Source organism: Macaca nemestrina, chromosome 20 (assembly GCF_043159975.1).
Source record: "Macaca nemestrina isolate mMacNem1 chromosome 20, mMacNem.hap1, whole genome shotgun sequence".
Lineage (NCBI taxonomy): Eukaryota > Metazoa > Chordata > Mammalia > Primates > Cercopithecidae > Macaca > Macaca nemestrina.
In genome coordinates, this window is record NC_092144.1 from 57,736,570 (window position 1) to 57,751,009 (window position 14,440).

Consider the following 14,440-nt stretch of genomic DNA (forward strand, 5'->3'; position numbering starts at 1 on the left):
GGAGGATCGCTTGGGCCCAGGAGTTTGAGTCCGGTTCAAGTCCCGCCTTGGGCAGCATAGCAAGACTCTGTCTCTAAAAAAAAAAAAAAAGTTCAGATTCAAACACACCTCCTGCTGCCCCAGAAAATTGAGTAGTTGGTTTTTGAGACAGGTCTCACTCTTTGGGTTGTTGGTTTTGGGTCTCACTCTGTCGCCCAGGCTGGAGTGCGGCAGCACAATCATAGCTCACCGCAGTATCACTTTGTAGTGCCAGAGAGGAAGGAAGTATTCCACACGTGTGCTCACACACAAAATTAGGGGGTATGCCAGGGTGCCAACTGAAAGAGCTCCCAATGGCCAAAGCTGGAACAATTTGAGCAGCAAAATAAAGTAGTATTGCATTATAATCCCAAATATAAAGTATCCATGAGCCTGTGGTCATAAAGATGAATAGAGAAAAATAAAGGGGGGAGAATAGACAAATAGTTTGTGCAGAAGAATTCCAAATAATCTGTGTAGATACTCTGCTCTCAAGAAGGTGAAGGATACTCCCCATTCTGTAAGTATGGACTGTGCATAGTGACATCCTTTCAAAGAGGAGGGTGCAGGAAAGGGGAGAAAAAGACTAAATTTACAGTGGAGAAACCAGACTTTGACATCCAGGTTGTTGGGTTAACCTCAACATTGATAAGTCATGTGATTAAAATGGCTCTTTACTTCTGGGATCTTTCAATCTAATCATGAAAAAAACACTAGACAAATTCCCATTGAACCACATCCTCCAAAACACTTGCCTAGTACTCCTCAAAACTGTTGGTGGGCGCAGTGTGTCACCTGTAGTCCCAGTACTTTGGGAGGCCAAGGCAGGAGGATCACTTGAGGCCAGGAGTTCGAGACCAGCCTGTCCAACATGGCGAAACCCTGTCTCTACTGAAAATACAAAAAACTTGGCTGGGTGTGGTGGTGCATGCCTGTAATCACAGCTACTTGGGAGGCTGAGGCAGGAGGATCATTTGTACCCGGGAGGCGGAGGTTGCAGTGAGCTGAGATCACCTCATTGCACTCCAGCCTGGGCAACAAGAGGGAGACTCAGTCTCAAACAAGTAACACTGTCAAGTCATCAAAACAAGGAAAGTCTGAGAATCCGTCACAGCCCAGGATACATGGATGCTAAATGTAATGTCTTACCTTGGGTGGGATCCTGGGACAGAAGGGCATTAGGTTAAAAAAAAACCAAGGAAATCGGCGGGGCGCAGTGGCTCATGCCTGTAATCCCACTTTGAGAGGCTGAGGCGGGTGGATCACCTGAGGTCAGGAGTTCGTGAGCTGCCTGGCTTTTGAGAGCAGCCTGGCTAACATGGCAAAACCCCATCTCTACTAAAAATACAAACATTAGCTGGGCATGGTGGCGGGCACCTATAGTCCCAGCTACTCGGGAGGCTGAAGCAGAAGAATTGCTTGAACCCGGGAGGCGGAGGTTGTGGTGAGCCAAGATTGTGCCACTGTGCTACAGCCTGGGCAATAGAGTGAGACTCCATCTCAAAACAAACAAAAAACACTAAGGAAAGCTACATAAACTATGAAGTTTAGTTAATAATATTGTGCCATATTAGTTCATTCATGGTAATAAATGTACCATTCTAATATAAGATGTTAATCATAGGGGAAACGGGTATGTGGGATTTTTTTTTTTGCTGTCATTGCAATTTTTCTACAAATCTAAAACTATCCTAAAAATCTTCTTTAAATAAAACAGGTTCGAAGGCCATACCCACAATGGTTCCAATTCTGAGTCTGTGGTGGGTCAGAGGAATCTGCATTTTTAAAAAACAGAACCCCATATAATTAAGATGCAGCCAGACCCGGTAGCTCATGCCTGTAATCCCAACACTCTGGGAGACCAAGGTGGGAGGACTGCTTGAGCCTAGGAGTTAAAGACCAACCTAGGCAACAAAGCAAGACCCTATCTCTACAAAATTAAAAAATTTTTAAATTACTCCTTGGGAGGCTGAGGTGGGAGTATTGTTTGACCCCAGGAGTTTGAGGCTGCAGTGGGCTATGATGGTGCCACTGCACTCCAACCTGGGCAACAGAGTGAGACCCTGTCTCCTCTCAAAAAAAAAGTAAAATTAGGATGCAGATAATCCAGGGACCACAGTTTGAGAAACCGCTGTTATCTAGGGGGTTGGCTGAGCAGAGCAAGGCATAAGTCTTCCCCCAACTCTCTTCATACATGAATAGACTTGCCTGGACCACCCACTTGTGGTTGCCACTGTGTCCTGACCACAGAGCAGGTGGGGGTGAGCCTGGATTACCACAAGCAGTTTTGGTTCCATGTCTGTCAAAGCAGCAGCGCTATGTAAAAGCTTCTGTTTAAGCTGTTCCCTTTCAGGGTAATTTGTCATGCAGCAACAGATAATATACCCCTCAGCCTTTTCAACCAGGGAGTATTTTTCCATTTCCAGAGTTCATTGGATTTATTTAGGATGGGATCCAAACAATATTAGCAATCACATGAGAGCTTGTTAACTAGTAGCTGTTCATTTCTTATGGTGCACCTTTCCAAATGCTTAATTTACATTTTATTTTTATTTATTTATTTTGACATGGAGTCTCGCTCTGTTGCCCAGGCTGGAGTGCAGTGGCACGATCTCTGCTCACTGCAACCTCCACCTCTGGATTCAAGCAATTCTTGTGCCTTAGCCACCCAAGTAGCTGGGATTACAGGCATGCACCACCATGCCTGGCTAATGTTCGTATTTTATATTTTTAGTAGAGATGGGGTTTCACCATGTTGCCCATGCTGATCTCAAGCTCCTGCCCTCAAGTGATCCGCCCACCTCGGACTTCCAAAGTGTGGAATTACAGGCGTGAGCCACCACACCTGGCCATAATTTACATTTTATTTAACTGATAGGTTGCAGGGGTTGAGGAGGGGCAATTTTCATCCCATTTTACAGATTGAGAAAACTGAGGCTCCCACAGGGAAAGTGATTCGCCCTAGTTTACAAGGAGGTAAGAGGAGCCAGGATGGATGAGGTTCATCTGACGTCTGAACCCCTTCCCTTAACTGCAGTGTTCCAACTGCTTCAAACTCAGCGTCCACCTCTGCTCCCCTTCCCTCCCAATCTTTAAGCCTTAGCTGATAGGTGGGCCCTCTGTGAAACCTCCTGACACTGCCATCTACTTTCCCAGCCCCTCAGAACACAGCACACCCTACCATAGACACGATCACACCCCGATGCAATCAATCCTCTGCAGTCAATTCCCCATCTGAGCTAATGGCATCGACTACAGCTGCTCAGGCTCAAACCTGCCCTGCCAACTCGATCTGTCCTTTTCTTGACCACCTCCCACTGACGTGTGAGTCACTGACAACTCTGTTGCCCAGGCTGGAGTGCAGTGGCACAATCTTGGCCCACTACAACCTCCACCCCTCAAGTTCAAGTGATTCTCCTGCCTCAGCCTCCTAACTGGGACTACAGGTGTCCAACATCATGCCTGGCTAATTTTTTTGTATTTTTAGTAGAGATGGAGTTTCATCATGTTGGCCAGGCTGGTCTCAAACTCTTGACTTCAAGTGATCCACCTACCTTGGCCTCCCAAAGTGCTGGAATTACAGGTGTGAGCCACTGTGGAGTCTACCTTTCTTTTCTTTCTGTCTTTCTGACGGAGTCTTGCTCTACCAGGCTGAAATGCAGTGACACAATCTCAGTTCACTGCAACCTCCGTCTCCCGGGTTCAAGCGATTTTCCTACCTCAGCCTCCCAAGTCGCTGGGATTACAGTCACGTGGCACCACACCCAGCTAATTTTTGTATTTTTAGGAGAGACGGGGTTTCATCATGTTGGCTACTATGGTCTTGATCTCTTGACCTCATGATCCGCCTGCCTTGGCCTCCCAAAGTGCTGCGATTACTGGCAAGAGCCACTGCACCTGGCCATGGAGCTGCATCTTGAGTGGTCTAGCCTAACTGTGGTCCTTTCCCTTCTCACTAACAGGGATCAGTTTAGAAGCGAACACAGGCTCAATGAGACATACGGGCATCTGCTGGGAGCTGTTAAAGTTTTTCTCACTCTTAAAAAGGGAGGCAGGGAGGGGGGTTGTTTTCTCTTCCCTGACTCCCCTGCCCCCTGCAGGTCTGGATTTTGGTTCAAGGTTATTCTCGCCTCTGCTGGAGCCCTGGTTCTGCCCCTGCCCCTGCCAGGGGTCCCTGATTCCAAGGCTGAACCCCCACGGGGACAACCAAACTCCATGATTGTTTAAATCAACACCAACTCTTATGTTACAGCCAAAAGCATTTCCAGTATCAAGACCCAAAATCACCTTGTTTGCTTATTATTACTGCTACCTTCCTGCTCCTACAAAGGAAGGTCCGTGAGGAAAGGGGCCTGTCTTACTTCACTATCCCTGTTGCACCGATTGGCAACGTCCAGTGCATTCTACAGCAGGTGCTTCGTGGATGTTTGCTGAATGAATGTCCAAATCAACATGCCTGTCTTCTCCCCAAGGCCCCTAGCCCCCAGGGCAGGCCACAGCTGACTCACCTCCTGGCCTTAGCACGTGGTGGGGTTCCTAAGCCTTTATTGGATCAATAGGCAGGGAAGTCAAAGACAGCGGCTCAAGAACCCAATTTAATCAGATTTATGAGTTGACACGTACAAAAAACACGGAACAATGCAGAATTCATCGCAAGACTAGGGACTGAATCTGGAAGGCAGAGTCCCCGCCCTGGGGAGGGGCCCAGCATGTTGGAGATCTCAAGGTTTTTTCCCACTGATTCTCTACGTCTTGGCCTTATCTAACACATGAAACCAAACCCCACAACTGAGGCTAAGATTTAAGAGCTACCCAGAGCTAACTTTTCCCCTCCCCAAGGCTCCCTGCTCTAGAAGTGGAAGGGAAAGAAGGGGAGAGACTATGAACCTAAGGAGAGTAGAGCCTCCAGCGCCACTGGACAGGGACTGCATAGCTGTCCAACAACTGAGCTCCTCCTGCCTGTGGCCAAATGCCCACCACGTTTGCAGGCTGGTTGGCCAACGGGGGATGGGGAGGGTGGGGGGAGGCAGAGGGGTACCCCAAACACCCTGGAGAGGCCGAAGGGAGGAGGGGCAGCACCGGAGGCCCCATTCGGACTTCCTGCCATGGGAATCACCACTGCAGGGGGCCGATGTCAGCTCCCAGCTCCTCTTCCTTCAGCTGGAAGGGCTTCACCGGCCACTTCACCCTGACGATGGGCTCCACGTGGTCCTGAAGGCGGTGCCGCTTCATGTGGGCATTTCGACTCTTGATCTTGTCAAACACCCTGAGGAGTCGCCAGAGGACATGGGGTCAGAGCAAGGAGGAAGGGATCATGGGGGGCTGAGGCTGGGAGCCCTGGGGGCATCTCCAGGAGAAAGCTGGGTACCTTTCACACTCTCTGCATGGAAAAATGCCCTGGCTCTCCACACTTCCCGACGGCTCGGGGGTCCGCTTGGGGCCTGCATTTGGGCTGGAGCTGAGGATGGACTCCCTCCTATAACTCTTGGTTTTTATCTTTAACTCAGGAATTGGATGGTGGCTGGGTCTCTCCCGAGGGCTGCATGGCACCTGCAGAGGGAGCAAAAGTGACATAAGGGTGCTGACCTGTCCTGCTGTAAGAGAGGCACAGAGCTGAGGGCACACGTGTCTCCTGCAGGGAAACCCTTCCGTCAGGAGCATCCCCGCCCTCTGACCCCACCCTCCAACTCCACAGGCAGCAGGCACTGGGAGGAGAGACGAGCTCCCGACACTGCCCCGGTTCCTCTACCTTTTCCTCTGTCCTTTCCACCTCCTCCGGCTCTCTCTTGACCCTCTTTTCTAGCCCTGGGGCTCGGCCACAGTCAAACTTGATCATTTTTTTCCAGATGTAATAATACTCAACGCACTGAGCTACCGTCTTTGTCTGGATCTAGTGAAAGAAAACAAGCAGGCTGTGGCCGTGCCACGCGGGCCCTGGGAGTGTGACCTTGCCACTGGGCCAGCTGCCTCCTTTGGAAAGCCCTTTGGAAGGATCTCTTCCTTTGGCTTGGTGTCACCACTCACCACAAAGGCACAGGACCACAAAATCCTTCCTGGGGATGAGGCCGTTCAAAGAGAAGCCACACAGTAGCCACCAGTACTTAAGCCTGCACATTCTGAGCAGTCATTCCAGCCCAGGTATTCTTTCCTAAGGAAGATGCGCACAAAGGTCCCTCCAGGGACGCTAACTGTGACATCATGCTAATAAATCGGAATGCCCTCTACAGGCAGAATACCACACAGACATTACAACAGCTAGGCAGAGCCTCTAAAGTCTTGGCAGGAAGTGGCCCACTCTAGAAGAAGGGGAGGTTTTGAGTGCACAGCACGAACCTACGAGATCATTTTCCCGTTCCTCCACTAAGAAAGGATCCCACTAAAAATAACTTCTGTTAAAAACAAAAGGGAAGCTGGGCTTGGTGGCTCACGCCTGTAATCCCAGCACTTTGAGAGGCTGAGGCAGGAGGACTACTTGAGGTCAGGAGTTTGAGACCAGCCTGGGCAACATAGCAAGACCCTATCTCTACAAAATATTTTAAAAATTAGCCAGTCATAGTGGTACATGCCTGTGGTCCCAGCTACTTAAGACGCTGAGGCGAGATGACTGATTGAGCCCAGGAGTTCAAGGTTAGAGTGAGCTTTTTTTTTTTTTTGAGACAGAATCTCACCCTGTCGCCCAGGCTTGAGTACAATGCCATGATCTTGGCTCACTGCAACCTCCACCTCCCGGGTCCAAGTGATTCTCCCACCTTAGCCTCCTGAGTAGCTGGGATTACAGGTACCTGCCATCATGCCCAGCTAATTTTTGTATTTTTGTAGAGACGGGGTTTCACCATGTTGGCCAGGATGGTCTTGAACTCCTGATCTCAGGTGATCTGCCTGCCTCGACCTCCCAAAGTGCTGGGATTACAGGCCTGAACCACTACGCCCGGCCAGCAGTGAGCTATGATGTGTCATGGCACTCCAGAGCAGGTATCTCTTTTTTGAGACTCCAGAGTGCAATGGCACGGACTAAGCTCACTGCAACCTCCACCTCCTGGGTTCAAGCGATTCTTCTGCCTCAGCCCCCCGAGTAGCTGGGACTACAGGTGTGCACCACCACACCCAGCTATTTTTTGTGTTTTTAGTAGAGACGGGGTTTCACCTTATTGGCCAGGCTAGTCTCGAACTCCTGACCTCGTGATCTGCCTGCCTCAGCCTCCCAAAGTGCTGGGATTACAGGCGTGAGCCACCGCACCCGGCTAGCGTCTCTTAAAAAAAAAAAAAAAAAAAGAAAGAAAAAAAAGGAAAAGTTTAATTGCTCTAGGAAGAAAATTTTTCAGGAAATAAAATTGGCTATTGAGCTCACTCCAGAAAAGACATTCTCCACCCAAATGTTTTTCAGCTTTTTAAGTCTTCACAAACGAAGAGTCAAAACAGCACAAACTCTGCCTAAGAAACATCACTAAGTTTAAAAAAAAGTTGGACTTCTGCTTCTGAACAAGATGGAGCAACAGAACCAGATTTACCCTCTCGTCCAAAACAATGAAAACAGAGTCAAAATATAAACAATGTTTGGCAAGACACCAGGCATCATTCAACAAAGGGCAGTGAACCCTGACAGGAAGTAAGCTGCCACTGCTCTGGCTTATCACCTTGTGTTTCCAGGCCACCACCCAGGCAGGGGCAATTTAGACAGAACCCAGCAGGACTTAGGGAGCCGAGGTGGAGCACAGTGCCCCCGGAGACCAGGACGGTAGAGCCCACAAGACAGAGGATGGGAGAGGAAAGAGCTGCACACAGAACACTCCAGAGATGGGGAGCAAATTTCCCCCAAGGACTCAGCCAAAGACTGCCCAGCACATGCATGGGAACAGACCAGCCAAAGCTGGGTAAAGAGCCATCCACAACGATGAGAGGGAAAAGTGCCTGCTGCTCCTACAGCGCCAGGAAGAGTGCCCATTCCCACAGCCAGAGTGGGAAACTTCATGATTCAGGGGGCACTGGGTAGGGCAGTGACACAGTCTTGCCTCAGTAAGGAGAAATAATCAGCCTTAGAGAAGAGCTATGCTGGTCCCATCTAAAAAATCTAAAACTGAATCTAAAAGTAGCTGTGTCCCAGAACAAAACTCAAGAATATTTATAAGGCTGCAAAAATATCCAGCATCCAACAGCTAACATTCACAATGCCTATGATCTGATGAAAATCACCATGCATGCTAAGAAGCAGGGTAACATGGCATATCAGGAGGAGAAAACCCAATCTGTCAAAGTCAACCCACCACAGACACAGATGTTAGAATGAGCAGGGAAGGACATGAAAGGTTACCATAACTATTTAATATATGTTCAAAGAGTTATGCCAGAGGACAGGCGCGGTGGCTTTCACTTGTAATCCCACCACTTTGGGAGGCTGAGGCAGGAGGATCACCAGAGGTCAGGAGTTTGAGATCACCCTGACCAACATGGGGAAACTCCATCTCTACTAAAAATACAAGAAATTTAGCCGGGTGTGGTGGTGTGCACCTGTAATCCCAGCTACTCAGGAGGCTGAGGCAGAAGAATCGCTTGAACCCAGGAGGTGGAGGTTGCAGTGGGCCGAGATCATCACTGCACTCCAGACTGGGTGACAGAGCAAGACTCCGTCTCAAAAAAAAAAAAAAAGAAAAATGTTATACCAGAGCTAGGTGTGATGACACACACCTGTAGTCCCACCTACTCAAAGCTGGAGGATCACTTGAGCCCAGGAGGTCAAAGGGTACAGTGAACTATGATCACACCCCTGTACTCCAGCTTGGGCGACAGAGTGAGATCCTAGATCTTAAAAGAAATAAGAACAAATAAAAACTTGAAAACACTGCTAAGAGAAATTAAAGATGACGCATAGAGCACAGCCCCTGTTCATGGGTCAGAAACTGAGTGTTATTAAAATGTCAACTCTCCTTGGCCAGGTGCGGTGGCTCACACTTGTAATCCCAGCACTTTGGGAGGCTGAGGCAGGTGGATCACCTGAGGTCAGGAGTTCAAAAGATCAGCCTAGCCAACATGGTGAAACTTGTCTCTACTAAAAATAAAAAAATTAGCCAGGCATGGTGGTGGGCGCCTGTAATCCCAGCTACTTGGGAGGCTGAGGTACGAGAATCGCTTGAACCTGGAAGGTGGAGGTTGCAGTGAGTGAAGATCGTGCCACTGCACTCCAGCCTGGGCAACAAGAGTGAAACTCCATCGCCAAAAAAAAAAAAAAAAAAAAAAGTCAACTCCCTCAATTGGCCTATAGAGTCAATGCAGTACCAATCAAAATCGTAGCAGGTTTTTTTTTTTTTTTTGGTAAAAATGGGTAAGTTACTTAGAAAGTTCATATGGTAGGCCGGGCGCGGTGGCTCAAGCCTGTAATCCCAGCACTTTGGGAGGCCGAGACGGGCGGATCACGAGGTCAGGAGATCGAGACCATCCTGGCTAACACAGTGAAACCCCATCTCTACTAAAAATACAAAAACTTAGCCGGGCGAGGTGGCGGGCGACTGTAGTCCCAGCTACTCGGGAGGCTGAGGCAGGAGAATGGCGGGAACCCGGGAGGCGGAGCTTGCAGTGAGCTGAGATCTGGCCACTGCACTCCAGCCTGGGTGACAGAGCGAGACTCCGTCTCAAAAAAAAAAAAAAAAAAAAAAAAAAGAGAAAGTTCATATGGTAATACATGATTTCAAGACTTATAAAGCTACAGTAGTAAAAACAGTATGGTACTACTTTTTGTCTTTTCAACAAAAGGTACAAAAGAATATCCACATGCAAAAAATGAACTTTAACTCATATTTTACACCATATACAAAAATTAACATGAAATGAATTGTAAACCTAAGTGTAAAACCTAAAACTATAAACCTTCTAGAGAAGGCCGGGCGCGGTGGCTCACACCTGTAATCCCAGCACTTTGGGAGGCCGAGGTGGGCAGATCACAAGGTCAGGAGATCAAGACCATCCTGGCTAACACGGTGAAACCCCGTTTGTACCAAAAATACAAAAAATTAGCCGGGCATGGTGGTGGCAGGCACCTGTAGTCCCAGCTACGCAGGAGGCTGAGGCAGGAGGATGGCATGAAGCTGGGAGGTGGAGCTTGCAGTGAGCTGAGATCTCACCACTGCACTCTAGCCTGGGCGACAGAGCGAGACTCTGTCTCACACACACACACACACACACAAAACTTCTAGAGAAAACAAGGGGAAGATCTTTGTGGTTGGGTTAGGCAAAGAATTCTTAGATACAACACCAAAAGCATAGTCCATAAAAGAAAAATTAATAAACGACTTCATCAAAATGACAAAATTTTTCTTTAAAAGACATTAAGAGATTTAAAAGCTACAGATTGGGAGAAAACATTCCCAAAGCATGAATCTGGATAAATGACATGTATCCTGAACCGATAAAGAACTGCTACAACTTAATAATAAAAACACAGATGGCTGGGTGCGGTGGCTCACGCCTGTAATCCCAGTACTTTGGGAGGCTGATGTGGGCAGATCACCTGAGGTCAGGAGTTCAAGACCAGCCTGGCCAACACAGCAAAACCCCGTCCCTACTAAAAATACAAAAATTAGCCAGGCGTGGTAGTGGGCACCTGTGATCCCAGCTACTCAGGAGGCTGAGGCAGGAGCATCGCTTGAACCTGGGAGGCAGAGGTTGCAGTGAGCGTGGATTGTGCCACTGCACTCCAGCCTGGGCGACAAAGTACTCCATCTCAAAAACAAAAAACAAAACAAAACACAGACATCCCAATAAAAACATATGCAAGAGATATGAACAGACACCTCACCAAAGAAGGCATACAGACAGTAAACAGGCCCATGAAAAGATGCTCAGCATTGTCAGTCATGAAGGAAACACCATGTGATGCCACCACACTGCCATGAGAATGGCTGGAATTAAAAGGACTGGCCCTACCCAGGGCTAGCGAGGTTGTGGAGGAACTAGACATCTCATTTCCTGCTGGTAGAAATGTGAAATGATACAACTACTTCGGAAAATTGTTTGGCGGTTTATTAAAAAGTTAAGTGTACACCTACTAAGTCATTCCATTCCTGGTATTTACTCCTCTAGAAAACAAAGTACATGTCAATACCAAGACTTGTACCTGAATGTTCATAACAAATTTATTTATAGTCACCCCAAACTGGAAGCCACTCAAATGTCCACCAACAGGCAAATGATTACATAAACCGTGGTACGTCCATCCAGTGGAATACTATTCAGCAGTGAAAAGGGGAGATCTATCAATACATGGAACATGGATGAACTCAAAATCATGATGCTGAGTGCGAGAAGCTGGACCAAGCAGAGTTCATACTGTGTGACTACTCCATTTATAGCAAACTCTAGGAAATGAAAACAAACTTACAGTGCCCTGGCAGATCAGTGCTGACTGAGGACAGGGGGTGCAATGGGGAGTGATTACTATGGGGCAGGAGGAGATTCAGGGCTGAGGGACACGCTCATTATGTTGACTGTGGTGATGGTTTCCCAGGTGTAGTATCAATATGTCAAAACTTAGCAAATCTTATTATACTTCAATTATGTGCAATTTTGTGTACATCCAAGTTTTTTGTTTTTTTTGAACAGAAAATAAGCAGCAGGACATTATATGTAGTGAGATCTTATCCTTTGGGTTTTTTTGGGGGGACAGTCTCATTTTGTCACCCAGGCTGGAGTGCAGTGGCGCAATCTTGCCTCATTGCAGCCTTCACCTCCCAGGCTCAAGCAATCCTCCCACCTCAGCCCCCCGAGTAGCTGGGACTACAGGCACGCAGCACCAAGCTAAGCTAGTATTTAACTTTTTTGTAGAGACAAGGTCTCATTATATTGCCCAGGCTGGTCTTGAACTCCTAGGCTCAAGCAGTCCTCCCACCTTGACCTCCCAAAGTGCTAGGATTATAGGCATGTGCCACTGCGCCTGACCTCATCCTTTTTTTCTTTTTTTGAGATGGAGTTTCACTCTTGTTGCCCAGGCTGGAATGCAATAGTGGGATCTTGGCGCACCGCAACCTCCGCCTCCCAGGTTCAAGCAGTTCTCCTGCTTCAGCCTCCCGAGTAGCTGGGATTACAGGCATGTACCACCACGCCCGGCTAATTTTGTATTTTTAGTAGAGACGGGGTTTCTCCATGTTGGTCAGGCTGGTCTGGAACTCCCAACCTCAGGTGATCCACCTACCTCGACCTCCCAAAGTGCTGGGATTACAGGTGTAAACCACCACACCTGGCCTTTTTTTTTTTTTTTTGAGACAGAGTCTTACTCTGTCACCCAGGCTGGAGTGCAGTGGCACAATCCCCACTCACTGCAACCTCTGCCTCCCAGGTTCAAATGATTCTCATGCCTCAGCCTGCCATCTAGTTGGGATTACTCACCACCATGCCCGGCTAATTTTTGTATTTTGAGTAGACGGGGTTTCACCATGTTGGCCAGGCTGGTCTGGAACTCCTGACCTCAAGTGATCCTCCCACCTTGGCCTCCCAAAGTCCTGGGATTACAGGCATAAGCCACCATGGATGGCCCTTATCTTTTAAAAAGTATATGCATACCTGTATATATAAAATTTGTACAGACAGAAACGCCTATTGCTTGGTGGAATACGTAACAGAGGTCACCAATCAGAAGCAGGACTGCGAGGAGGGGCATGGAAGACTGTTGTGTGCAGGTGATGCAGGTCTCTACCATTTGGAGCTGTTCACGAGGATGGCTTTTTGACACTGTAAACTGTCTACACTAAGAGTGCTGCCACAGGCAGGTGAGGGTGGGGCCCTCCGACCCCGACCAGCCCTGCAGCTCGAGCTTGTCTCAGCTGTGTGAGGCAGGGCCTTGGACACCAGCCCACATTCACTTTACCGTCTTGTGTATCAAGTAGAAGTCCTTCTTGTGGGCATAGAACGCCTTCTTAAAAAGCCTCTTCTCTATAGGGGTCCAGACGTCTGAACCTATCAAAGAACACAGCCGACAGGGGGAAGGCCATTTGTCCTGGGACCACAGCCATGGCTGAAATGCAGACCACCTTCCCTTTTATAGCTGCCATTACTGAGCACCAATTATGTGCCAAACTCATAAAAAAACTCCGAGTCTCCAGAAGGGAGGGACCACTACTAGCCCCACTTAACAGATGTGGCAACTGAGGCTTCAGTCGCTTCCTAAGGGCAGGTGGGGGCCCTGGCAGCCTGTCTCCAGGGCTGATGGATTCAACCACTGAACCTAAGCCCATCTCCCCTCCCGCTGGCCAGGATCATTCCCTTTGTGGCTGGGCAGAGTCTGTAAGGAAACCACTGGGAAAGGGTGAAGCAGGATCCCACTAGCAGAGTGTGGGGCCCACTGAATCATCCTGATAAGGAGAGGCCCTCCTGAAAGGCAGGCAAAGGCCCCGAAGAGAACTCCAGGAGGCAGAGGCAGAGCTTGCAACAGAACTGGCTGATTCATAGGGGTCTCAGCTGGGCCAAACCAGCCCGGCAGCCTTTCCCCGTCACCTGTGTAGCGATAGTCAGCGAGCAGGTGTGTTGGTGGCTTGTGGGGCCCTCGGAGCAGGAGAGTCTCCAGGGCGACCTGGAACAAGAGGAACGGCAGGCTGCCCAGGACCAGGTGGGGGAAGAGGACCACCGGCATCCTCCCATTCATCTGAAAAACACTTGTGGCTGTCCCTAAAGTCACTGCCTGTCCCAGGGTTATTCAAAGTAGCCCTGGATGGGCCACCAGCCTGTAACTGTCTGTGGGCACATCAACTATGACACCAGGCACACCACCGAATGCAGCTGGTTATTTTTTCACAGCAGGCCTATCTTGATGAAGGAGACTATGTGTAGATTTATTCTGGCACAAGCTCCTTAGGGAATGGCACTTTGAGGAATATGACCCTTGTCTAGGTCCCCATTTTTATTTTCTTCATAGCACTAGTCAATAGCTAACAATTGTAAACATTTTATTTTATTTTTAAAGACGAGGTCTCACTATGTTGTCCAGGCTGAGCTCCAATTCCTGGGCTCCTTCAGTCTCTGCCTCCCAAGTAGCCAGGAATACAGGTGGGTACCACTGTACTCAGCTGGCTAACAATTTTCCTTTTTTTGGGACAGAGTCTTGCTCTGTCACCCAGGCTGGAGTGCAGTGGCATGATCTTGGCCTACTGTAGCCTCCACCTCCCAGTTCAAGCGATTCTCCTGCCTCCGCCTCCCAAGTAGCTGGGACTACAGGCATCTGCCATCACTCCCTGCTAATTTTTTTTTTCTGTATTTTTAGTAGGGACGGGATTTTACCATGTTAGCCAGGCTGGTCTTGAACTCACGACCTCAGGTGATCCGCCTGCCTTAGCCTCCCAAAGTGCTGGGATTACAGGTGTGAGCCATGTGCCCAGCCTAGCTAACAATTTTTAAAAATAAATTTCCTTTTGACTTTCCTAAAATGTAAGCCCCCTGAGGGCAG

General features: G+C 48.7%; 1 protein-coding gene across 10 annotated transcripts in view; it reads right to left on the minus strand.

The window, feature by feature from the left end:
- Positions 1-4,600: 4,600 nt before the first annotated feature.
- The window catches only part of LOC105478611 (zinc finger protein 541), a 53,783-nt gene continuing 43,943 nt past the window's right edge, over positions 4,601-14,440 (minus strand). For 7 of the 10 annotated variants that reach the window (XM_071087293.1, XM_071087292.1, XM_071087291.1 and 4 more), the window contains 5 exons: positions 13,495-13,642; positions 12,869-12,957; positions 5,768-5,908; positions 5,387-5,568; positions 4,601-5,284 (listed from right to left, as the gene is read on the minus strand). In XM_071087293.1, the coding sequence (XP_070943394.1) occupies positions 5,131-5,284; positions 5,387-5,568; positions 5,768-5,908; positions 12,869-12,957; positions 13,495-13,642 (714 nt within the window). In that variant the 3' untranslated portion in view covers positions 4,601-5,130. The remainder of the gene's footprint in view (positions 5,285-5,386; positions 5,569-5,767; positions 5,909-12,868; positions 12,958-13,494; positions 13,643-14,440) is intronic. The other 3 variants (XM_011736103.2, XM_071087295.1, XM_071087298.1) reach the window with 3 other exon arrangements.